Below are 26,952 nucleotides of genomic sequence, written 5' to 3'. Positions count from 1 at the left end.
GTAAGTACATACACATTTGCCGATGAAGGCAGCAACGGTGGGGGCAGCATGGCCCTCGCTAACTACATCCCCCATCAGCCCTGCATGTAGCAGCGATAGAGGATGTGCTGACGACACTACACGATATGCCCGATATGTCAGTCCGATCCGCCAGATCGGACAACATACTGTTTAGTGTGTACCCAGCTTTAGATTGGCAGGTGGCATTGCAGGGACAAAATGCACCCAAGACACTCCTGCATCCTACTTGGAGAAGTAGTGATACAGTAGAATTATGTTATAGTGGGCATCAGTAGTCGATGTAAAAAGTATTCTTAGGACTGATGTATAATGACAATAAGATATCTTTCAATAAGTGCCTCAAAATAGGGGTAGTAATATATCTATTAGATAAGAAAAAACAGAAATCCAACTGACTTTTCAAACCATTGAATACCCCCCATATAATGCAAAGGGTCACTATAATGTCTAACCCACTCCTGATCTCTGCCATCTTCCACTGGATAGAACGGTGTTACGCACACCAGTGCTAACAGGAGTATACCGGTGTATGAACAGAGAGGGAAGCGAAGCAAACGAACTCACAGACAGTATAACATAACATACACAGGAGGTGATGGAATAACTAATAAACACAAAGTGAACGGAGAAGCCCAAAGGCTCAGGAATTGGGTGTCTCCCTAGTGTCAGGAATGCTCAGATGGAATAGAGCGGACAATGAAGCGATGTGTAGTGATTTAACATGTGGAGCACCTGAAATGATGTTGCTAAGAGCAACAGAGAAAACCCCAAAGGATTACCAACGGGTGTGGGAATAAACTCCTTGGTCAGAGATAGAAATATAGACACAAGGAGAGTATCCACAATCCTAACCCCGACTTGCAGGGCACAGGTTCAGCTTACTGCCACTAAACTGACACCTGGACGCCCTGCACAGTGAGGGAGGATTAAGCAAGCAGGTCTGAGAGTACAGCCGCAAACCTGCTGGGTTCACAGAATAGCAAAAGAACCCCAGCAGGTCAAACAACTGACTCCAGTCTTACTGCTAGGTCCGGATTGGCAGAATGAAGTACCGAATCCCAAGGCCTATTTGCAGTAAGCAACAAGTAAATACAAAGTCACACAGTACTAGCTAACTCTCTGGAATTGACTAACAAACAAAGATTCAGCAGCATTTGCCTAGCCTGAGAGGATGGTTTATATAGCAGGTGCTGTCCACGCCCCACTCAGACCTCACAGACTGTGAGCACAAAACCAGCGCCGAATTCCCTGCCGTGCACAGAGCCTGTAACCACTACACAGTAAAAACCCGGACCGGAGTATCAGCTGCGCTCAGGTTACTTCGCTAACACTTGCCTCCCGGTTGCCATGGCGACGTGGCAGCACAGAGCAGGAGATCCTAACAGTACCCCCCCTCTGACGAGTGGTCAAAGAACCCCTACCACCGGGTTTATCGGGGAACTGCGAGAAGAAAGAGCGTATCAGTCTGGGGGCATGAAGATCACAACTGCGCACCCACGACCGCTCCTCCGGGCCATACCCATTCCAGTGCACCAAAAATGACAGCCGACCCCGAACCATCTTGGAGTCAAGAACCCTTTCAACCACAAACTCCCTCTGACCCCGTATCAGAAGAGGAGAAGGTCTTCCACTGGAAGAAGGATTATTAACCGCGAGTTTTAAAAGGGAACAATGAAATGTTTTATTGATACACAATGAACGGGGCAGATCTAACTGAAATGCCACCCGATTGATAACCCTGGTGATCTTATAAGGGCCGATGAACCGGGGGCCAAACTTATGAGATGGCTGTCTCAACTTCAAATTCTTGGTGGACAACCAGACGAAGTCTCCTAATTTGAAGCTACAGGATCTTCTCCGCTTATCAAAAACCCTTTTGGTCACTAATGACACAGACACAAGGGCTTTCTTCACTTTCCTCCAAATACCCCTAAGGACCGAAACAACAGAGGAACCACCAGACGTGGAATACAGGGGGTCAAAAGAATTGGCCTTAGGATGATGCCCATACACACAAAGGAAGGGAGAGATCCCTGTAGCAGAGTGAGCCGCGTTGTTATAGGCAAACTCCGCCATGGACAGATGAGCAACCCAGTCAGTATGACACTTGGAGACATAACACCTGAGGAACTGCTCCAAGGACTGGTTCACCCTCTCAGTCTGCCCATTAGACTGTGGATGGTAGCCTGACGACAAGCTCACAGAAATCTGGAGATCAGAACAAAATGCCCTCCAGAATTTGGCCACAAACTGGGATCCACGGTCAGAGACCACATCAAGTGGCAACCCGTGGAGGCGCACAACATGCTGCATAAATAACTCAGACAGGCGTCTGGCCGATGGCAACCCAACCAGTGGAACGAAATGCGCCATCTTCGAAAACCTGTCAACGACAACCCAAATGGCTGTCATCCCCGAGGATTTGGGCAAGTCCACCACAAAATCCATGGAAATGTGGGTCCATGGCTTAGACGGAATAGAGAGTGGATGTAATGGGCCGACAGGAACCCCTCTAGGAGTTTTATTTCGGGCACAAACGTCACATGCCCGAACCCACTGATCCACATCCCTAGCCACCGAGGGCCACCACACCGCCCTAGACAGCAACTCCCGAGTTCTGGCAATACCCGGATGCCCTGCCGACCTCTTGGCATGGAATTCCTGGAACACTCGCTGTCTTAACCTAGGAGGCACAAACAAGAGACCTACCGGAAGGTCTGGAGGAGCCTGCTCCTGTGCTCTAAGGACTAATGACAAGAGGTCCTGGGTAATGCCCACTTTAATACATGATGGGGACACAATGGGCAATGGCTCCTCGGTGGTCTCTTGAACTGGAGCAAAACTCTGCGAGAGCGCATCAGCCTTGATGTTTTTTGACCCAGGGCGATATGGTATCAAAAAATTAAAGCGAGCAAAAAACAAAGCCCATCGTGCCTGCCTGGCATTGAGCCGCTTCGCTGACTCTAAATATGCCAGATTCTTATGGTCGGTGAGAATTGAGACCACAAACTTAGCCCCCTCAAGCCAGTGTCTCCACTCCCCGAGTGCATCCTTTATAGCCAACAATTCCCGGTTACCCACATCATAATTCATCTCGGCAGACGAAAATTTACGGGAAAAGTAAGCACAGGGATGAAGGCGATTATCAGACACCCCCATCTGAGAGAGCACTGCCCCAATACCTATCTCAGAGGCATCCACTTCTACCACAAAAGGACGCTCTGGATCTGGGTGTCGCAGCACCTTGGCCGAGACAAATGCCCTTTTGAGACGGGCAAAGGCCGCTTTGGCCTCACAAGACCAGTGAGCAACATCCGCCCCTTTCTTAGTGAGTGCCACCAAGGGGGCCACTATAGACGAAAATCCAGCGATAAACCGTCTATAAAAATTCGCAAAGCCCAGAAAATGCTGAAGCGCCTTCAAACTAGTGGGCTGCACCCAATTTAGGACTGCCTGTACCTTAGAACCCTCCATTTGGAAACCTTCTGAGGAGATAATATACCCTAGAAATGTGATTTGCTGGACTTCAAACTCGCACTTCTCCAGCTTCGCCCCAAGCTGGTGGTCTCTGAGTTTCTGGAGGACTAAGCGTACATGCTTCCGATGTTCCTCCAGGGAATGAGAGAAGATTAGGATGTCATCTAGATAAACAACTAAGAATCTATCCAAATATTCCCTGAGCACATCGTTCATGAATTCCTGGAAGACTGCCGGGGCATTAGAGAGCCCAAAAGGCATCACCAAATATTCATAATGCCCTGAGTGGGTATTAAAGGCAGTCTTCCATTCATCCCCCTCTCTTATTCGGATTAGATTGTAAGCACCGCGTAGGTCAATCTTAGAAAAAATGGTGGCAGTACGAAGCTGGTCTAACAAAACCGAAATGAGAGGCAGTGGGTACGAGTTTTTAATCGTGATATGGTTCAATTCCCTGAAGTCGATGCAGGGTCGCAACGAACCGTCCTTTTTACCCACGAAAAAGAACCCCGACCCAACTGGGGACTGTGAGGGTCTGATAAATCCCTTAGCCAAGTTCTCCTGAATGTACTCTGCCATAGCCTGAGTCTCAGGACGTGACAGGGAGTACAACCTGCTCTTGGGAAGCTTAGCATCCGGCAACAAATCAATGGCACAGTCATAGGGGCGATGGGGAGGTAGTACCTCCGCAACTTTTTTGGAGAACACATCCGCAAAATCTGCATAACATCCTGGCAATCCTGGCAAACTTAGCTGCGAGAGCCTGACTGGAAGGCTCAAGCAACTCCTGAAACAATCACTACCCCAACTAAGAATCTCCCCAGAGACCCAGTCAAATTGAGGGTTATGGGCCCTTAACCAGGGTAACCCCAAAACCAATGGGGCAAAAGAACAGACAGTCACATAAAAAGGCAATTTTTCAGAGTGTGTGGCTCCAATAAACAAAGGAATTTGGCTGGTGCAGGAGGTAATTTTACCCTGGGACAATGGTTCCCCGTTTAACCCACAGATCTCAATCTCTGATGCCAAAGGTACTGAGGGAACAGAGTGTTCCAGGGCGAATTGACGGTCCATGAAAACCCCATCGGCCCCACTGTCAACAAAGGCCTCAGTCTTGACAGTTTGACCGAGGATCTCCAAAGTCACCGGAATGAGAAAAGTCTTTTTAGGATATTCTGACTTCTGGCCTGACAGGATATTTCCCATCACCATCAGGCCCTGAAGTTTTCCGGTTTTTCTGGGCATGATACTACAACATGACCTTTATTCCCACAGTACAAACACAAACCCTGCTGTCTCCTCCGCATCTTCTCACGCAAGGAGAGGCGGGTAGCCCCAATCTGCATAGGCTCCTCTGAATATTCCTCAGAGTCTGAGGTTCCCTTGGGAAAAAAGGAAACTGCGGTCTCCCTTTCAAGCCTACGCTCTCTCAGCCGTCTATCCACCCGGATGGATAACTGCATGAGCTGATCTAAGCTATCAGACGAGGGATATTGTACCAGTTGGTCCTTTATCTGGTCAGAAAGGCCGCTTCGGTACTGGTTTCTCAGGGCTGGGTCATTCCACTGGGTATCATGAGCCAACCTCCGAAACTCCGTACTATAAACCTCAGCTGGCCGTCGCCCTTGCTTAAGAACCGTAATCTGAGCCTTGGCTGAAGCCATCTTGTCAGGGTCATCATACAAAATGCCCAGTGCCGTAAAAAAAGCATCAACACTTTTAAGCGACGGACAGTCAGGCTGTAACCCATATGCCCAGACCTGTGGGTCTCCTTGTAGCAAGGAAATCACCATGCCCACCCGCTGAATCTCCGACCCAGAAGACTGGGGCCTAAGCCTGAAATATAGCTTACAGCTCTCCTTGAAACAAAAGAACTGCGAGCGATCTCCAGAAAAACGATCCGGGAGATTTACTTTCGGCTCCTTAACCCCTGAACTTGCCGCTGCTGCTGCGGGAGCTCCGCTAGCGGCCTGCGGGGGGTGTTCATTTTAATGGACATCTCATTAAATTGTCGAGTCAGGACCTGCACCTGATCGACCACCTGTTGCAAAGTATTTTGAGGGGTATGCTCCATATTCCCACAAAATTTCAACAGGAGTAGGGCTGCTGAATATGTTACGCACACCAGTGCTAACAGGAGTATACCGGTGTATGAACAGAGAGGGAAGCGAAGCAAACGAACTCACAGACAGTATAACATAACATACACAGGAGGTGATGGAATAACTAATAAACACAAAGTGAACAGAGAAGCCCAAAGGCTCAGGAATTGGGTGTCTCCCTAGTGTCAGGAATGCTCAGATGGAATGGAGCGGACAATGAAGCGATGTGTAGTGATTTAACATGTGGAGCACCTGAAATGATGTTGCTAAGAGCAACAGAGAAAACCCCAAAGGGTTACCAACGGGTGTGGGAATAAACTCCTTGGTCAGAGATAGAAATATAGACACAAGGAGAGTATCCACAATCCTAACCCCCACTTGCAGGGCACAGGTTCAGCTTACTGCCACTAAACTGACACCTGGACGCCCTGCACAGTGAGGGAGGATTAAGCAAGCAGGTCTGAGAGTACAGCCGCAAACCTGCTGGGTTCACAGAATAGCAAAAGAACCCCAGCAGGTCAAACAACTGACTCCAGTCTTATTGCTAGGTCCGGATTGGCAGAATGAAGTACCGAATCCCAAGGCCTATTCGCAGTAAGCAACAAGTAAATACAAAGTCACACAGTACTAGCTAACTCTCTGGAACTGACTAACAAACAAAGATTCAGCAGCATTTGCCTAGCCTGAGAGGATGGTTTATATAGCAGGTGCTGTCCACGCCCCACTCAGACCTCACAGACTGTGAGCACAAAACCAGCGCCGGATTCCCTGCCGTGCACAGAGCCTGTAACCACTACACAGTAAAAACCCGGACCGGAGTATCAGCTGCGCTCAGGTTACTTCGCTAACACTCTCCTCCCGGTTGCCATGGCGACGTGGCAGCACAGAGCAGGAGATCCTAACAAACGGCAGGTAAGAGTGTGGGGAGAAAGCAATCACTTGAAAATAAGTTACAGTGGTCATTGGGGATCCTTATTGAGCGTTAGATCATCCCTGATGCTATGTCGCATTGCAGGGATGAAATGCACCAAAGGCACTCCCACGTCCCACTAGGAAAAAGGATATATGGTACCTGTATTGGTGAGGTAGGTTAGACAGGTCAATACACAGCTGTGCTAGGGGAGGGATCCCATGTATGTCCTAGGGACCCCGGAAGTTACGTCCGTTTCACCTCCAAAATGAGGCTTGGTCACACAGCTTGCATCTGTACATAAACATAGAAACATAGATTTTGACGGCAGATAAGAACCACTTGGCCCATCTAGTATGCCCATTTTTTTTATCCTTTAGGTAATCGCAACCCTTTTTGAACCTTAATTCTTTGTAAGGATATTCATATGCCTATCCCAAGCATGTTTAAATTGCTCTACAGTCTTAGCCTCTACCACCTCTGATGGGAGGCTATTCCACTTATCCACTACCCTTTCTGTGAAATAATTTTTCCTTAAATTTCCCCTGAACCTGCCTCCCTCCAGTTTCAGTGTATGTCCTCGAGTTCTACTACTTCTCATCCTTTGAAGAATGTTTCCCTCCTGAACTTTGTTAAAACCTTTGGTATATTTGAAAGTTTCTATCATGTCTCCCCTTTCCCTTCTCTCCTCCATACTATACATGTTAAGATCTTTTGGCCTTTCCGGGTAAGTTTTGTGATGTAGGCCATGCACCATTTTAGTTGCCCTTCTTTGTACACTCTCTAATGTATTTATATCCTTCTGGAGATATGGTCTCCAGAACTGGACACAGTATTCCAGATGAGGCCGCACCAATGACCTATACAGTGGCATTATTACTTCTCTTTTCCTGCTACTGATTCCTCTCCCCAAGCATCTGACTTGCCTTTCTCATTGCTTTGTTGCATTGCTTTCCTGCCTTTAAGTCACTTGAAATAGTGACTCCTAAATCCCTTTCCTTTACAGTAGTTTCCATTATAGTACCCTTGATACTATATTTAGCCTTTGGGTTTTTGAGACCCAAGTGCATGATTTTGCATTTTTTTAGCATTAAACTGTAGTTGCCATGTTCTTCACCATTTTTCAAGTTTAGCTAGGTCATCAATCATTTGTTTTACCCCTCCTGGTGTGTCTACCCTGTTGCATATCTTTGTATCATCTGCAAAAAGGCATACTTTCCCTTCAATACCATTTGCAATGTCACCAACAAAGATATTAAAAAAGACTGGTCCGAGTACAGATCCCTGGGGTACTCCACTGGTAACATTTCCCTCCACAGATTGCACTCCATTTACTACAACTGTCTGTTTCCTATCCTGCAACCAGGTTCTTATCCATTTAACTATTTTATAATCCACCCCCACACTTTCAAGTTTATTTAGCAGTCTGCGATGTGGGACAGTGTCAAATGCCTTACTAAAGTCTAGATATGCTACATTGACAGCTCCCCCTTGATCTATTATTTTCATCACATAGTGGCTGTGCGAAAGTATGCAAAATCTGCAGGAGATGCTTTAAGTAAAAAGATGCCCACTGCAGGCTTCTGTGATCTGCTTCCAAAGATGCAACATCAGATTCTTTGCGTGAACATCGGACATCTGTTAAGGTGTCCACCAAAACCTCGCACTCAAGACCAGTGAAGCTGCGTCCAAGAACTCAACCACTGGCTGCCACCTCCACGTCCCCAAACGGCTGCAGACTGCCACTAACCTGACACTGTGACCGACATCACAGGACCTGATCTGCACATGCGCAGATCATTAAATGTTGTTGATTTGCATGTATATAGATTTACGCAAATCAGTGCCTGTATACGAACTGATATGCAAAATTGAGGAAAAGGATCAAAATGTATTGCTCAGTGTGTACTTTCCTTTGATCTCTTGAACAGCATCGGTAGGATCGGGAGTGCAGCTGATAAGATGCAATCTCCCTATCCAACCATTTGCAGGAGCACGTAAAGCCGTTTATCGGCTAAAGCTCCAGCATCACACCTGCATACACACTATACAGTTGCCTTGCGGATCACAATTATCTATCCAGCGTATCCAATGCTGGATACTGAATTCAATACTGATGCTGAATTCAAATCTTCTTCTAATGCATGATAAGCAGCACCTGAGAGATTGTCCAGGGGAGAAGAGAAGCTGCTTGTGTATCCTAGGCAACCTGCGCAGGTTCCTGGCTAATTCTCACACAAATCAATTAGCCCCTAGTGGAACACAGAGTTGTAGTCATGTGTCTGCTGCAAAGGTTAGCACATCCTCACAGATTTTCCTAATAAAATCAGGAAAGTACTGTACATATTTATCCCTCATAATTTGTGCGTGACAGTTTGGTGTTTAGTCCCTTAATTTTGAGATTAGTGATGCAAGACTTACAGGTGAGTGAAAATGATGTTAACTGGCGAATTACACTTGTTTTTGAAACCCTACAAATAGGTCAATTGAATAATTTCATGTTGAACGTAAATAATAAACTGCACAGACCATCTTTTAAGAGAGGCACACATGGATGAACAATTGAGAGTCTGCAGAATGTACTGGAGATTAATGACCTTGTCTGACCTTTTAATTGATCACTGAGTCAGAAGGAGCTGGGGCTACCTACGAGGTATCCTTAAATAGATCAAATTAAAAGATTATCTTTTTACATCCACAATCTCTTCTTATATATAGTCCTTCAGTGCAGACTACTTTATCATCCAACCTTTAAAACCCTGCCTTCCCTCATCTTACTAAGCCTCGGCCACGTTTCCTACTCATATACTACAAATGAATACCACATCAACTTATTTCACCCATCGTGCAAATGCTCTGCTCCTGCACTGCTTGTATAATATCTAACTGCAGTACTGATATAGGGGGTCATTCCGAGTTGTTCGCTCGTTGCCGATTTTCGCTATGCTGCGATTTGTTACAAAATGCGCATGCGCAAGGCACGCAGGGTGCATGCGCTTAGTTATTTAACTAAAAACTTAGTAGATTTGCTGTGGATTCTGCGGCGCTTTTCAGACGCACTGCTGAACGGTGAGTGATTGACAGGAAAGGGGCGTTTCTGGGTGGTAACTGAGCGTTTTACAGGAGTGTGCTAAAAAAAACGCAGGCGTGTCAGGGCAAAACGCGGGAGTGTCTGGAGAAACGGGGGAGTGGCTGGCTGAACTCAGGGCATGTTTGTGACGTCAAACCAGGAACTAAACGGACCGAGCTGAACGCAATCTAGGAGTAGGTCTGGAGCTACTCAGAAACTGCAAAAAAATATTTAGTAGCAGTTCTGCTAATCTTTCGTTCGCAATTCTGCTAAGCTAAGATACACTCTCAGAGGGCGGCGGCCTAGCGTGTGCAATGCTGCTAAAAGCAGCTAGCGAGCGAACAACTCGGAATGAGGGCCACAGTGCTGTAGGAAAACAGCTTTCTGGCCTCAGTGCTCTATACAATCACAACGTGTTGTGATATTGCAGTGTGTGTTACTGTAGTGACTGAAAGAACAAAAAGTAGAACATTGTTTATCATCAGGTAAAATGGTTCCTATTTGCAAAGTATTCAGCCAATTTTGTTAGCAGATACTGGTGGATAGTTATACAATGTGGTGCTGTACCATATAAAAATCAGTGTAGGACAAATATACAATGAAAATAATTGCACTTGTTGGTTACTGCACTCTTGTTCTATAGTAACAGTTAAATACACAACGTGGGTCAGTTCCTATATGAGGGAAGACAGTCCATACGACGTTTTGATTTCTTCTTATAATCAATAATCTGATAAAACAAGAAGAGACTGTGCCCACTCAGCATCAAAACTTAGTTTGAGGCAGCATGTCATGCTTCTGATGAAGGATCGAGGAGGATCCGAAACGCGTTAAGCACGGTGTGGTTCGTGAGTCCAGGACGGTATTGCTGTGGTGATCTCCGGTTTTTGTGAAAACCAGGGAAACATTCACAAATTGGCCACCCTGATCTGGGAAATTATCTGAGGATGGATTGATGATATGCTCTTAAAACACTTGAATATTGTGAGTGTATTGGTTTATTAACGAAGTAATACTCCTTTATTTGCATTACTGCACGATCATCTGTCTTCTGTGCCTCCAATACACACTGCCTCAAACTGAGTTTTGATGCTGAGTGGGCACAGTCTCTTCTTGTTTTATCAGATTATTGATTATAAGAAGAAATCAAAACGTCGTATGGACTGTCTTCCCTCATATAGGAACTGACCCACGTTGAGGATTATTATAAGGGTGATTATCCATATTGCTCTTTATGGTTCAGATCTAGCGCCATTGTATTTCTGTTACATATTCTTTTTCCTATTGCATTTGGAGGTTATTTGAGAAACCTTTTGTTAACATTAATACGGGCTGCTTTATTTGTTTATTGCGCAACTATTTATATGTTCTGTCTATATTGATTAACAGTTAAATACAGACACACAGGCCAGGATGTAATGAAGTCCGAGTTGCTACTTCTGGATGCTTATCTATAGCAGTGAATGGACATCTTATCAAAATTGAAGGACCTATAGATGGTGGAAAACACAGGGAGACACTGTGATAACCTGCTTCAGTCTGCTATAGGGCAGGAAGACCTCCGAGAAATGGCGCCCAGGGGCCGCTGGGGAAGCGCTGACCTCCCGTTGCTGACGTTAACCACCCGTTCCCTGGCCATAATAAATGTGTCCCCAGCGCCAGTAATGTTTGCCCTAGTGGTCTAGTGTAGTCCAAGACTTGGGTTTGGGTACACATCAGCACCTCCGATCTGTCTCCCAAAACCGGAGTTATGGACTGCCTTGATTGCGGGAACCCGCTTTACCTGTCCCCCATGCTTCTTTTGCAGTCCGGGGTATTCCTGTGTGCCCCCACTAGTGAAGGCTACAGGGTCCCGCCAAAATTTCCTCGCCGTGGCTGAAGTTGCAGCTCCGGTGGGACTGTTGGAGTAGCAGTGCTGGCATCCCTGAGCTGTGGTGGTGGTGGTGGGGGGGATTATGAGGGGAGAGGGTCTAATGCATCCTGGGAGCTTCAAAAAGCTTAACTGTTCTGTGCCTGTCCTGGTCTCAACCAGCATACCCCAAGGTTATCCCTGTGGTTCCTATGGACTTTGAAGAAAAAGGGGTGTATTCAATAAGAGTCGGATCCATTCCGACATGCATTCGTCGGAATGGATCCGGCAACCCGTATTCAATAGAGTGGCCAAATCCGACTGTCGGATTTAAGGATTTAAGCCTAATACTCACTGTCCGATTTGGGCGTTCCCTCCAGTCTGTGCTGTTGCTGTCAGCAGCTCCCTGTGTGCGAGATCACAGGGAGCTGCTGCAGACAGCCACATAGCCGCATTCAGTGCCGGCCGGGGAGCGCAGCCCGGAGAGAGGTACCTGGCTGGGGCGACGTCAGAGAGGAGCCGTGTGTTCCAGCTTCCGCGGCTCCAGCTGCCCCCATTGGTAAGCAATCTCTCTCCCTCCCTCGCCCCGCTCCCCTGTCACCTCACCTCAATCCGACTTTTTTAAAAGTCGGATTGAGGTTGTCGGAAACAGGGCCAAATCCTATCGGATTTGGCCTTGTTTCCGAACAAAGCACGTGGATCCGCGGCTATTCTGCCGATCCTCGTGTTTTCCGACGGAAAAACAGCCTCTAATGAATAGGTCAGAACCCCTTCCGACCTAAATCTGTCGGAAGCTGCCATCTTTCCGACAAGATGGCAGCTTCCGACACTTATTACACCCCAAAGAGTTAACAAAGGTAAGTTTTACCATAACTCCTATTTTTAGCAACAATGCCAAAAGTCAAAGCTATATTGGTGTGGTAGAATTCAAAAAAGTGAATGTTCTGCAATGTCCAAGTCAAAGTCTAGATTTCAATACATTAGAGAATCTGTGGATCTGTTTGAAAATGCAGCCCACAAGTGTCATCCAACTAACCTGGACAACCTGGGGCAAAAATTTACTAAAGTTCGATTTTGATTGCTAGGGATCTGTCATTTGATTTTTATTCGATTTTGATTGAAGAGATTTACTAAATGCAAAATCAATTCTAAGACCAAATTCAATTCAAATCCCACTCAAAATAACATTTCTGAAAAAAAAATATGTTTTCCCATAGTCCAATATAGAATCCCCTCATTTACTAAAAATCAATTTTCAAATCTATTATAAAAACTAAAAATCGAACTTCAAATCCCCAAATGAATTTATAGGAAATTGATTGTAATGACTTTTAAAGTACCCAAAAGCATGTGAAGCAGTGTTGCTGTAGGAATAATGCCTGTCCAAGGTTATGGTATATTGTGCAGTATGCAAATCACCACCTGACTGAGAGAACCCAGGAGCATTAATCAGAGCAACATCAGCAGCTTCCTGGGTTGAATACTGCACATTTTTATACTAATGGGCATCATACCTAGTCCATGAATGTGCAATAGATAGCAGCATAGCACAAGATCTCGCACTTTTGTAGGATGATACAGTATAATGAAACTTAAAGTCATGAGTGTTGTTACTGGCTATTCTGATTCGTGCCATGATGCCTTTACACCTTCACAAAATCATCCCTGTCTGCAAAATTTGAGGTGAGTCAAATGCCTGAGGGATGGTTGTTTGGTAAGTTACCTATATGTGTTAATGAAGCAGCTAATAGTACGTGTTTCTATATTGTTTTAACCTCCCCCAGGTGATTTAGGCTGTGGTGGTTGCTCCTGGCTTCTGACTTCATTGACAAGTCATCAAACTCCTGCTGAGCATCAGTATAAAGAGGCACATATAGCCACCCAATCCATGACGGAATGCACTGTTGGTCTATTAAAAATAGATAATTTGGGAGGCATATTGTTATATAATTTGGCAAAAGTGTCTGATATTGTGCTCCGCTGCCGTCTATTGCATAATTGCGCATTAAATAAACAACTCTCCTCAGACTATGCAATAAACAGGGAGCAGGCAGAGGTTTTGTTACCAGCCACTGACTATGGTGGTCATTCCGAGTTGTTAGCTTGTTGCCGATTTTCGCTATGCTGCGATTTGTTGCTAATTGCGCATGCGCAAGGCACGCAGAGCGCATGCGCTTAGTTATTTAACTAAAAATTTAGCAGTTTTGCTGGTGTTCGAACGATGATTTTCAGTCGCACTGCTGATCAGTGAATGATTGACAGGCACTGCTGATTGGTGAATGATTGACAGGAAAGGGGCGTTTCTGGGTGGTAACTGAGCGTTTTCCGGGAGTGTGCTAAAAAACGCAGGCGTGTCAGGGAAAAACGCGGGAGTGTCTGGAGAAACGGGGGAGTGGCTGGCCGAACGCAGGGCGTGTTTGTGATGTCAAAGCAGGAACTAAACGGACCGAGCTGATCGCAATCTGTGAGTAGGTCTGGAGCTACTCAGAAACTGCAAGGAATTATTTAGTAGCAATTCTGCTAATCTTTCGTTCGCTATTCTGCTAAACTAAGATACACTCCCAGAGGGCGGCGGCCTAGCGTGTGCAATGCTGATAAAAGCAGTTAGCGAGCGAACAACTCGGAATGAGGGCCTATGTGAGCAGAGAAAGTGGAAAGAAGGCAGATTAGGGCTAAATTTATTGCTAACTATTTTAGCTGTAAGTATTTAAAAATTATAATTAAAAAAAACACAAATTTAAATCATCAGTTAGGTTTTCATGTATAAAACAGTGTAAAGAGAGAGCTCCCCTTTAATTAGTATGCATGTGATACCTTTGGATCAATAGGAAGCAATGGGGAAGTTCTGTTTGATTTTGCCGTGGATTTTAATTAGGATTTGAGGTTCGATCATGAAAGGAATTTCAAAATCTCAACACAGAATCCCTCCTAAACATGTATCAAAATCAAATTCGATTTGAAAATCAAATGCAAAATCGATTATTAGTAAATGTGGATTTTTTTAAGGGATTTTTTACATTCATAAAAACGATCTCAAAATCGAACTTTAGTAAATATACCCCCGGGAGCAAATCTGCAAGGAATAATGGGCAAAAGGTACTCCAAGGGTGAAAATCTGGTAGAAATTGGCCCCAACAGACTTGTTATTGCAGCAAAAGGTAGCTATACCAAGTACTAGACTGCAGGAGTTAAATACATACATGTATGAAACCAGGATTTTTCAGTTTTTAGTTAACCAGAAAAAATCTACAGACAAATAATGAGTTATGAGTTTGAAAATGTATTTTAAGAGCCTACTGGTTCACAATAAACCTGCTTTCTGGAACTATCTGTGTAAGTGTAATTTGTAATACAGAAAAATCTGTTGCTTTTTTAGGGGGTTGAATACTTATGCAAGCCACTGTGTACTTTATGACTGTGCATTTATTTACTGTTACGACTGAGATGGAATCCCTCCACTTTACACTTGCATTTCACATTAATTTCTTAATATCTCTTTATCCTGCAGGACATGATATTCTGGAGTGGATTATACAGAGGCTGCAGATTACTGATGAAGGTAGGTCCACTAATGACTCCTGCACAGTAAGTGCTAAAATTGTCCTAGTTTTTCTTTTTCCATATTTCTCTAGCAACCATAAGGGATATTGGGGACACATTAGTACGATGTGGTATAGACGGATCCAAAGGATCCAGTGCACTTTAAATTTCTTCAACTGGGTGTGCTGGCTCCTCCCTTCTATGCCCCTTCCCACAGGCAGTTTAGAAAAAAGTGCCCTCAGGAGAGGATGCACACTCTACTAGCTTCAGAGTTTTCTTCAGTTTATATTAAAACTTTTGATTTTTTCGGTATGCTGTTTGGACAACAGCATACCTGCGCCGTGGGAGTTAGGGAGGGGGATGGTCACTGGCCTCACGAGGTGCAGAGCCGCTTCCCTGCTGCAGGATCACTGTCCTGAGGGGTTGTTTGTTCAGCGGGGCACTGCACCTTGGCTGTCGCAACCGCAGCACGCCGCACACCCCTAACACTGCCTGAAGGTGATCGTCGGTGGTGAGTACAAACCAGGGGCCCCGCTAGGGGGGTTACCCGGTTCCTGGTGCAGCAGAAGCGCGGGTGAGGCATATAGGTCCCTCCGGGGGGGACCCGCTATAGCCCCTGCGTGAGACTGGCTAGCGATGGCTGTACTTAACATTTATGTGAGTCTACAGCATGATTTGGAGACATGGCCAGTATAAATATATATCTGTAGCTTCGGCGCCATTACGGGGGCGGAGCTACATCAGAGCGGGCTCAGCTGCATTTTGGCGCGTTCCTCTGCATAATCAGCAGCCTCACACAGCTTCTCCAGACTGTCACACGCTGGATCACTGGTACAGGGTGTTCTTGGGGGAGAGCCGCTATTTGTGCACAGATATTATTCCTCTCAGGGGATTCATTATATAAACAGTTTTCACTGATATATATAAAAACGCTGACAGCCTCACTGGGGCTCTGCAGCGTTGGGTGTGATGGTGTCCTCTCTTCTTCTGTGTCTCCTCTCACATGCAATAGGGCAGGCTTACATTGTAACTCAGTCTGTATTGTATGTGTATTGTGTATACTTCATAATGGTAAAACACAAGTTATGCAGTGTATGTAATACCAGATTCTCCCCTCTTTCATATGGTTCCATATCATGTGAGCAGTGTAGTCAGTCCTCACAAAATGCTTAGGACAATGTGGGGGGAGAGTCACGAGCCCTCCTGGCTGGAGGCTATCAAAACTATGATGTCTGATAGGTCATCTCAACTCACTGCAAATGCCAACAAAACACAAGAACTGCAACAAGAAGTAGCAGATCTAGCTGCCAGGGCTGATGTTTCCCATCCCCCCCCCCCCCCCCGTCTAATACAGGTGCGCATAAACACGCTGTACCTACACTCCTCTCAGATACTGATGATGATTTACAGGATGATGGGGATGATGTGGATCCCATAAATGGGGATTCCACCCCTACACAGGGTGTTGAACCCCTCATTTTGGCTATAATGGACGTGCTAAAGCTCCCCCTAGAGGACACTACTAATCAGCAGTCGTTTTTTCCTCCCACAAGACATACTGACTGTCTCATTTCCTGATTCCAAAGAATTAGATGATTTATTTAAGATTGCCTGGAATAATCCAGATAAGATATATCAGGTGTCAAAATGTTTTTTGCATGCATTCCCCTTAGCCCCTGAGGGCAGAAAGTTCTGGGAAGAATCTCCGGCTGTAGACGTCTCAGTTTCTCGCCTCCCTAAGAAGGCGGTGCTCCGGGCTCCTTTACAGTAAAGGACCCGGGGGATAAAAAAATTGAGACCACACTGAAATCCATCTACATTGCTGCAGGTGTATCTCAAAGAGCGGTCATTGCAGATTGCTGGATGACACATGCAATGCACTCCTGGGCTATTCAAATTCAGGAGGGTCTCTTGGGTGACATGACCCTGGTTACTACGGTGATTTTCCTAAAACACATTCAAGACACGGCAAGAGTCCTCTGTGACTCCCTAAAGGAGATTGGCAATATTAACACTAGGACCACTGCTATGGCTGTGTCTGCACGCAGAGCCATATGGTTTTATCAGTGGATTGCAGACGCTGACTCTAAACGCAATGTTGAATTTCTTCCCTTTCCAGGTGATTGGCTCTTTGGAGGCGAATTGGACGCATGGATCTCCAAAGTTACTTATGGGAAATATGCATTTCTTCCTTCAGGGGCTCCGTCTGGTAGACGTACCTACCCGGAACAGTCTACTCAGTCCTTTCAGTCCACCAGATTTCGATCTAGGGCCAGGGGTGCATCAAATGCAGCTAGAGGTACCAGGGGTAAACCTAAGAAACCAGCCGTTACCGTCTCTCAAGAACAGAGCACCAGGTTCAGCTTCCACAAAGACCTCAGCATGACGGTGCCCGCCCACCCCGGGAGGATCTCGAGGTGGGAGCCCGGTTACGTCACTTCAGCCACCTCTTGGAAAGTTCCTGCCAGGACGCCTGGTTAAGGGACCTTATGTCTCAGGGTTACAAGATGGAGTTCGATGGTGCTCCTCCCCAACGATTTTTCAAATCAAGCTTACCAGCTTTGGAAAATATGCGTGTTACGCTACTACAGGCAATCACGAAGTTGGTCCAGTCCCAAATAATTGTTCCAGTACCCCTGCAACAGCAAGGACAAGGTTACTACTCCAGTCTGTTCATTGTGCCAAAACCAGACGGGTCTGTGAAGCCAATTTTGAATCTAAAGTCCTTGAACCCTTACCTAAAGGTTTTCAAATTCAAGATGGAATCTTTGAGAGCAGTGATCGCAGGCCTGGAACATCCGGAATTCCTAGTGTCCCTGGATATCAAGGACAACTACCTCCATATCCCAATTTGGCCTCCTCATCAGGCCTAACTGAGGTTTGCTCTGCTGAACGATCTCTACCAGTTCCAGACATTACCTTTTGGCCTGTCTACAGCTCAGAGAGTGTTCACGAAGGTGATGGCGGAAATGATGTTCCAGCTCAGGGTCCAGGGGGTCAACGTGGTCCCTTACCTGGACGATCTCCTGATAAAGGCGAGTTCCAGGGAGCTCCTACTGCTCCATATAGATTGCACTATCCAAATTCTGTCATACCACGGGTGAATCCTCAATCTACAGAAGTCCCACCTGGAGCCATCTCAGCGGCTCCTGTTTCTGGGAATGGTACTGGATACTGTAGCGCAGAAAGTGTTCCTCCCAGAGGACAAAGTGAGAACTCTCCAGGAAATGTTTCGCATGGTTCTCCGACCGACTCGAGTTTCCATTCATATTTGCATAAGATTGTTGGGAAGATGGCAGCTTCGTACAAGGCCATTCAGTATGGAAGGTTCCATGCCAGACCCTTTCAATTGGACATCATGAACAAATGGTCTGGTTCCCATCTTCAGATGCACCGGATGATTCAACTGTCACCTCAGGCCAGGATTTCACTTCTGTGGTGGCTGCAGTCTACCAATCTCCGGGAAGGTTGACGCTTCGGGAATCAGGATTGGATCCTCCTCACGACGGATGCGAGTCTGATGGGGTGGGGTCTGTCACCCAAGGGGTGCAGTTCCAGGGCAGGTGGTCTGCCCAAGAGGCCCTACTTCCGATCAACATCCTGGAACTTCTGGCCATCTACAATGCTCTGATTCAAGCCTCCCTTCTGCTCCGGGATCAGGCAATCCAGGTCCAGTTGACAAGGAGGGATGAAAAGCAAGGCCTACATGTGAGAAGTATCAAGAATACTCCTCTGGGCAGAAAGAAATGCAATAGCACTGTCCGCAATCTTCATTCTGGGAGTAGAACACTGGGAAGCAGACTTACTGAGTCGCCACGATCTCCACCCAGGGCAGTGGGGCCTACATCTTCAAGTGTTTCAACAGATCATTGACCGGCATGATGGCATCTCACCTCAACAAGAAACTTTGCTGCTATTGCTCGCGAACCAAAGACCCTCAGGCTTGCGCAGTGGATGCACTGACGTCGCCTTGGCCTTACCAGCTGGTCTACGTATTCCCTCCGATCCCGTTGATCCCAAAGGTGCTCAAGAGGATCCGGCATCAAGGAGTCCACGCAATTCTGCTTGCCCCGGATTGGCCCCGGGGAGCGTGGTACGTGGATGTTCTGGACATGTCCTTCGAAGACCCTTGGCCTTTACCACTCAGAAGAGATCTTCTTCAACAAGGACCGTTCGTCTACCCGGACTTACGGCGGATTAGTTTGACGGCATGGAGGTTGAGCGGAACATCCTAGCTCACAAGGGACTTTCCAAAAAGTTCATTGCCACTATGGTGCAAGTCAGGAAACCTGTGACGTCAAAACACTATCATAATATCTTGCGGAGATATGTCTCCTGGTGTGAGGAACGCACATATCTAGCTGCCGAATTTCACCTGGGAAGATTTCTTAGTTTCCTGCAGGCTGGAGTGTATCAAGGCTTACGTCTGGGATCCATTAAAGTTTACATTTCAGCTCTCTCAATCTTCTTCCAAAAGTAGTTGGCTCTACTACCTGAAGTTCAGACCTTCTTGCAAGGGGTACTTCACATACAACCTCCGTTTGTGACGCCTACGGCACCTTGAGATTTGGATGTGGTATTACGATTTCTACAGTCCTCCTGGTTTGAACCGCTGATGACGGTAGAAGACAAGTACCTCATGTGGAAGACTGTGATGTTACTGGCCCTGGCTTCTGCTAGACGTGTCTCAGAATTAGAGGCCTTATCGTATAAAAGTCCATACTTGGTCTTTTCCGAGGACAGAGCGGAGCTCAGGACTAGGCAGCAGTTCCTGCTGAAGGTCGTTTCTGCGTTCCACTTGAATCAACCTATTGTGATCCCGTCAAGTTCTGGCGCTTCTGCTCCTCCGGAGGCATTGGATGCTGTCTGAGCCTTGAAGATCTATGTCAAGAGGGCGGCTTGGGTCAGAAAGACGGTTTTCTTGTTCGTGCTATATGACGCACAGAAAAAGGGTTGCCCTGCTTCAAAGCAGTCCATTGCTCGTTGGCTTCGGTTCACTATTCAGCAAGCCTATGTGTTGGCAGCCTTATCTGTTCCACAGTCTCTGAAGGCCCACTCTACACTGCCGTGGAGTCTCGGCCCTGCAACTGTGCCGAGCGGCTACCTGGTCGGGGAAGAACACCTTTGTGAAGTTCTACAAGTTTGATACCCTGGCCAAAGAGGATACCCAGTTTGGCCAGGCGGTGCTACAGATGTCTCCACACGTTCTTGTCCGTTCTGGAAGCTTTGGGACATCCTCCTTGTACTAATGTGTCCCCAGTATCCGTTATGGATGCTAAAGAAAATAGGATTTTAAATACCTACCGGTAAATCCTTTTCTCATAGTCCATAAGGGATATTGGGCGCCCGCCTCTGTGCGGTGACTTTCTGCAGGTTCTCTGTTATGTGTTACCTGTTCAGCTGTTGCTGTTTATGTTGCCAGCGGTTGCTGGCCCAGTTAGGTTATGGTGTGCTGGTGTATAAATCTCACCACACTTCTCGTTGTTATGTTCCTTCTCTCAAGTATGTCATTTCTCCTTCGGGCACTGTTTTACCTATAACTGCCTGTGGGAGGGGGCATAGAGGGGAGGAGACAGCACACCCAGTTGAAGAAATTTAAAGTGCACTGGCTCCTTTGGACCCCATCTATACTCCATCGTACTAATGTGTCCTCAATATCCCTTATGGACTACGAGAAAAGGATTTACCCGTAGGTATTTAAACTCATATTATTACCAGCCCAGTAAAGAACCGGATCTGACCAATTTAGTGCCGTAGAAAAGTATAAATATGGTCAAAATGCGATTTGCTAAAAATCATGAGATCCAACTGCATTCAGAATTTAGTGCAAGACTGAATCAAGACCTTAAGGTGCAAATTGTCCTCTATCAAAAGTATAGGATAAATAAGATCTAACCTACCCCAGTTCCGAGCTGGTACCGAAATTCTTTTGCAGCATGGAAATATCGCCTCTCCACACAGTGGGCCTGATTGAGGTCCCGACGTAGCTGCGGTTCATGCCACAAAGTACTGATGCTTAATACTCTGCACATGTTCTAGATCCGCATTGCGTATGTGAAGTACGAGTCTGCAACGTCAGAGTCAGAACGGCATCAGACTGTCAGTGATAGATACGCTGTTGCCGTATAGGGGCAGGGAGGGGGATGCAATGGCTTCCATTTCCCAAAACGGAGGCAGTGAGGGGACTGCAACAGCCTTTGTTTCCCAAAGGGTGCTATGATGCCTCGTGCTGTATTAACATAGTAGTGCTATCACTGTTGCTTCCATGCAAGCAGCAGTGATAGCACTTCAATCCACATCTAAATCAGGGCCAGAATGCCCTAAAAATATGTCCTCTTCACCTCCTTTCAATATTCTGTTTACACAAAATGTAATTTCATTTCTCCATTGCTGTTGAAAACATTGTGCCAACTTTGTGCTTGCCAAAGAATAGTCTTGCTCCTCTCAACTCATCACCCGCTGCACCACTTCTGCTTTTTCTCCCCAAATGCTTATATGTGATTTGGTGGAAATCTAGGCATCTTTGGTACATGGGGTGACCTTGTATTAATTAGCAAGAGCTTTGTTTGAGTCCTTGGTCAAGGTTTTGTGTGTTTTTCATGTGTCTTTCATACTGTGCACCTGTTGTACAGTCCCTAAAGCATCTCAATGTTGGGGATACTCAAGGCTTATTCTGCAGAATGAACTGTATGAATGATAATAATGCATGTGATTGTGAGTGTCAGGATTTTATGGTTCCAAATTATACAGTAACAAAAGCAGCTAATGACAATAAAAAATGGTATTGGTTGCTGTTGCCTATGGGCAGTGGCCCTTCCCATCAGTGGCCTCCACACATGCATTTTCAGTAGACCACGCATACGCTGTAGCCCCCAGAGAGAAGTGAAGAGTCCAGTAATGCGGTCACTTCATCCCAAACACATATTAGGTACGGTCTCCTTTAGTAGCCCCAAGGTGCAGGAGCACTGTGATACTTCCGGGTGTTATTTAATTTCTTCTTGCTGCGAATAACCACAATAAGAAACCCGATAATTGATGCATACTGTATGCCCCTTTAACCTTCTGTTTTATTTTTCTTGTTCCTCCTCTTCCTTACCTCTACATAGAAAACAAGCACATTGATCATAGGTTGCTTGGAACAGTGCATAAACTACTGGATACCAGAACTGCAATAACTGTGTCTTTCCTTCATGTTAACATAGGAACATCTAACAACAAGGCCACCAGGGGACTTCCTGGGCAAAGTCTGATTGGCAGAAATGACCTTCCTGCCAATCAGGATATACATAACATATATATTGATTTAGAGTTCTTCACCCAAAACTCATATTCAAACCTAAGACACTTTCCCATATGCTTATGTCTGCAACCCATTTCAACCTGAAGGTACACAACCCAAACCGGAACTCACAGTAAATGGGATTTATTAAATGTTTGCTATACATTAATGGTTATTTATTTACACATAATGTATAAAAAGAGCTAGATTAGGGGAGAGAGCACAGGGAGCAAGTGTTCAAGGTCCCCCTCACAGCCTTAATCCCATCCCCTAGATCACATACCGGGCAGGTCAGATGACCCACTGCAGTGAGGTTGTCTTTACTCTTTCCCCTGCCATAGACTCCACCCCTTCCTTTTCTTCTGTGAATCCCCACCATTTTTGTCCTCTGTTTGTGATATTTACATCCCTTAGTCTCTGTCCATTCCTCTCCTCTGCCCTGTCTCTGAAAGAATCTATCCTTCTCATCTGAATTCCTGCAGTGTGCAGAGACCAGACAGCTTTCTTCGAGATAAGGTAGTATATTATACTTGCCTAATCCCCCGGATTGGCTGGAAGGTTCATGAAAAATGGGTGATGCTCCAGGGGCAAACGCAGGATTTCTAAAGGGGGGTTTCCGGATACAGTATGATAGATAGATATATATAATTAATATATATATATATATATATATATATATATATATATATATATAACAAACAAAACATGTCCGGTTGTGTCTTGATAAAGGGGAGCAGTCCCCGAAACGTTGACTGTTAACCAGGTTGGTTGTCGTCTGATCATTCGTCGCTGAGTGCCACCACCATCGTTTATCTATATATATATATATATATATTATATGGGATGCGCCAGAATCCCAACACACAACGGAATGCCACACCGGAATCCCAAAAGGGGCCAGGACATGACGCTGTATCTCGACTGTCGACACAGTGGGGTGGGTAGGTATTACACCGGGGATGGAGGGGGGTTTAGGTTTAGTTGACCCCCAGAGGACTTAGAGTTAGGGTGCGGGGGGTGGGGGGGTTTGGTTTAGGGTTTGGGGAGAGGGGGTTAGGGTTAGGCACCACCATGAATGGGGGGGGGGGGTGTTAGGCTCCGGGGGGAGACTGTTTAGGGTTGTGCGGGGAGGGTGAGTTAGGTTTATGTGCCACCCGGGGGAAGGCGGTGTTAAGGTTAGGCTGTTAGGCTGTGGTGGTGGTGGGGGGGGGGTTAGGGTTAGGCACTTAACAGGGAGGGTTAGGTAGAGTAAGGGGAGGGTTAGACCAGGACTTTTCAAATAATTGATACTGTAAACCGCAAGTTTATGGGACGTAGTATAGCTGTATTCACAAACTGTAAAAAGTAAAAGATACATGCTCACATCTGCCTTCCTGCCACCATTGCCGAGGTCCTGCAGCTCGTTCGCTGATGGTGACTGCCTCCGTTCGCTGCTTCCAGGGAGCTTTGATGTGCTGACTCCTGCATCTCTGCCGCAGACAGTGACTGCCTCCGGCCGCCGGTGACTGTGTGACTCTGACAGGCCGCACTGTGTGGACCTCGGAGGGAGCTGCTATGGCTGACCATGCGCAGCCAGCAGCTTCCCCCCCCCCCTCCCCCTCCCGTGACACTCTCTATGCAGAGAGCTACACAGCTCTCTGCTAGAGCAGCTCTGCTGTTGCGATCGCGGCTTTTACTGAGACGGAGACACTGCTGTCTCCGTCTCAAAAATAAAAATGTTGGCTCATCAGGGGGGTTTCCAGGTACTCGGAAACCCCCCCTGCGTGCGCCACTGTGCTCCCAGGGGCCTGGAAGAGTGGGCACATTTCCCGGAGCTGCCCGTCACATGTCTATGATCGTCCATTTCTCGAGTGAAGTGGGCGGTACATGCAACCCATATGATTTTTTGTTGAATTGCATCGTTGTGGCCCCGCCTCTGGGTTTTCAATTCCGGTAATCTCAGCATTGTCTATCAGGGGACAGGTCCACTTCGGCCACAGCACACCAAGACCTGGAGGGGGCAGCCCAAAGGTTGGCAAGCATGAAGTATATAAAGAGGGTTTCAGGATGGATTTTTTATCTGGAGGGAGGGGTGTATATTCATTTTAATGGGGGTGGGGGGACTACCAATATTATATGCAATCTATTAATGCTATCAGGTGGTGGTGTGTTATTGTTGTACATATACACACACATTTTCTCATATAATTTGATCTGACTGCTTCTTTAAATGGGGCCTCCATGTCTTAGGTGCCCTAGGCCCCCATAGCCTTAATCCGCCTCTGTGTATAAGAGCAAATTGCTCTTGCATTTCCTATTTGTAGCTTATTTGACCAAACCCTCAGCCACAAATAAACTTTATTCTTTAAGCCCTCTCTTAGCAACGTGGCAGAAAAATAATGACACAATTAAAAAACACCTTAATTTCTGAAACAAATCACTTAATATACATTTGATTAACAGCTGTATCACAATTTTTTGAGGTTTCATTGTATCAGCAGAGAACAGTTTAGCTTATTATAAAAGGACTGGCATTTACTTCAATAGTAAGAAAGCCTCAGGGAACTTTGATTGGCAGCTATTAAAACAAAGAAACCACAGCATGAAAAAACAGCATGTGCTCCTTAATTCTGCTATCAACATTGTGGATGTTGCACAATGCTTTCTTATAGAACCTAAATGCCTTGCAATTAGCAGGAGCATAGTTTGTAATTATTTCCCTGGAAATTCACAGTGTGCATAGCCAGATTAAGGGGGGGATGCAGGGCATACAGTACCCCGGGCCCCCCTTTGTCGGGGGGGGGGGGGGGGGGGGGCAGAGCACACTGACATCACTAGCTTTTACTCTTAAGCTGCAGCAGAACCAGCATCCAGAATGCGAGCAGGACAGTATGCAGTGCAGTCAGAGACACCGGAATATCATGTTTCATGAGCTACCGACGGAGCTTTCTGACCAGAGGAGAGATAGAAGGGTGGAGAGAGCTATAAGTAACACAGGGATCCCAACTTCTCTTCTTCCCTGCCTGGGTGTCTGAGTCCTGTGTAAACTGTTATGCAACTAAACCATTTGGGTCTAGAGATAGAGACACACATAGAGTCCTCCTGAGTCCTGTCCCAGTGTGTAATTAGTACAGAGGCTGCTTCTATTCTTGCATGTGACAAGATAAATGTTTTTATTTTTCTGTGTGTATTTTAAGGTTAAGTTGTTTTTGTTCTACTACAAGAACATTTATAATACAGTTGTCTTTCAATTAGGTGGAGCTATAAACAGTACCCAGGCATTATTAAACTATTAGTTAAAACTAATATAGTCCATTGGTTTAAATTTAATATACACAATCGATACCTCCTAACAAAACCCATTCCAGGAGGAACAGCATGCTCTCTACCTGGACTTCCTTCTTATTTTATGATTGCAATCACCTGTATTGAAATACCTTTCTTATAAATTAAATAGTTCAACACAGGTGACACCAATTATATATTAAGAGGGAAGCCCAGGTAGAAAGCATTTTGTCCCTCCTGGAATGGGACATGTTGGGAGGTATGCACAATTTAATATACATCCCCGACCTTAATATACATCCCCGACAAGAAAGGCTCTGCCACACCCCACGCATGTCACTGGAGCCGATCTAGTCGCAAAGTAACTCATAAACCGCCTATAGTAACCTACCAATCCCGGGAAGGCTCTCAACTGTGACTTGTTCTTATGCTTCAAACAATTTTTTACTGCTTTAACCTTGCCCATCTGAGGTTTCACCTGACCCTGTCCAACTACATAACCCAAATATTTAGCTTCTCTTAGGGTCACTGCACATTTGTCAGGGTTCACCGTGAAACCTGCAGATCTCAATGAGGCCAGTATTGCCTCAACCTTAGAAAGATACGATTCCCAGTCTTGTGAGTGTATAAATATGTCATCTAGATAGGCAGCCGCATGGGAAGTATGGGCTTTCAGTACTGTATTCATCACTCTTTGGAAAGTGGCTGGTGCTCAGTGCAAACCAAAGCGTAGGACCTTGTATTGGAAAAGGCCTTCATGGGTAGAAAGAGCTGCCTTTTCCTTGGCTGCGGACGTGAGAGGAATCTGCCAGTATTACTGCCCTTTGTGATCAAGGGTGGTTAAATATTTGCTGCTGGCCAAACTTTCCACCAGTTCGTCCATCCGCAGCTTCGGATAGGCATCAAACTGGGACACGCTGTTTAACCTTCTAAAGTCACTGCAGCACCATAAGCTGCCATTGAGTTTTGTAACCAGCATAATCGGGCTACCCCACTCACTGGTAAACTCCTCAATTACTCCCAGTTGGGCTATACTCTCCACCATCCTTCTAACTGCAACTCGCCTAGCCTCAGGGATCCGGTAGGGCTTTTGTTTCACTACCACCCCGGGAGGCCTGACAATATCATGTTCAATCAAAGCCATGCACTCTGGTAGGGGAGAGCACATGTACTTGTTCTGTTATACCATCGCCTCCACCTTCCGCTTTTGCTCTGTGGACAAGGTAGGTTCTATGGTAATCAAGGTCTTTTCTACTACAGTACCCAACAATCCTGGCACTGAATCCTCATCATGTAATCAGGGTTCAATAAATGTACATGATATATCTGCTCTTCCTTCCTCCTGCAGGCCTACCATACCTTATAGTTCACAGGGCCACCCACCTCAAAGGGTCCCTGCCAATGAGCGAAGAGCTTACTCTCCTGGGTTGGCAATAGGAC

At 46.1% G+C, this 26,952-nt stretch overlaps 1 protein-coding gene across 2 annotated transcripts in view; it reads left to right on the top strand.

Annotated features, from left to right (window-relative positions):
* The window catches only part of RGS9 (regulator of G protein signaling 9), a 353,468-nt gene that overhangs the window by 130,924 nt on the left and 195,592 nt on the right, over positions 1 to 26,952 (top strand). For both annotated transcript variants that reach the window (XM_063960843.1, XM_063960844.1), the window contains exon 3: positions 14,938 to 14,988. In XM_063960843.1, coding sequence (XP_063816913.1) covers positions 14,938 to 14,988 — 51 coding nt within the window. The remainder of the gene's footprint in view (positions 1 to 14,937; positions 14,989 to 26,952) is intronic.

This window comes from Pseudophryne corroboree, chromosome 3, assembly GCF_028390025.1.
Source record: "Pseudophryne corroboree isolate aPseCor3 chromosome 3, aPseCor3.hap2, whole genome shotgun sequence".
NCBI lineage: Eukaryota > Metazoa > Chordata > Amphibia > Anura > Myobatrachidae > Pseudophryne > Pseudophryne corroboree.
The sequence above is the reverse complement of the archived record's forward strand: the minus strand, read 5'-3'. Positions and strand labels throughout refer to the sequence as shown.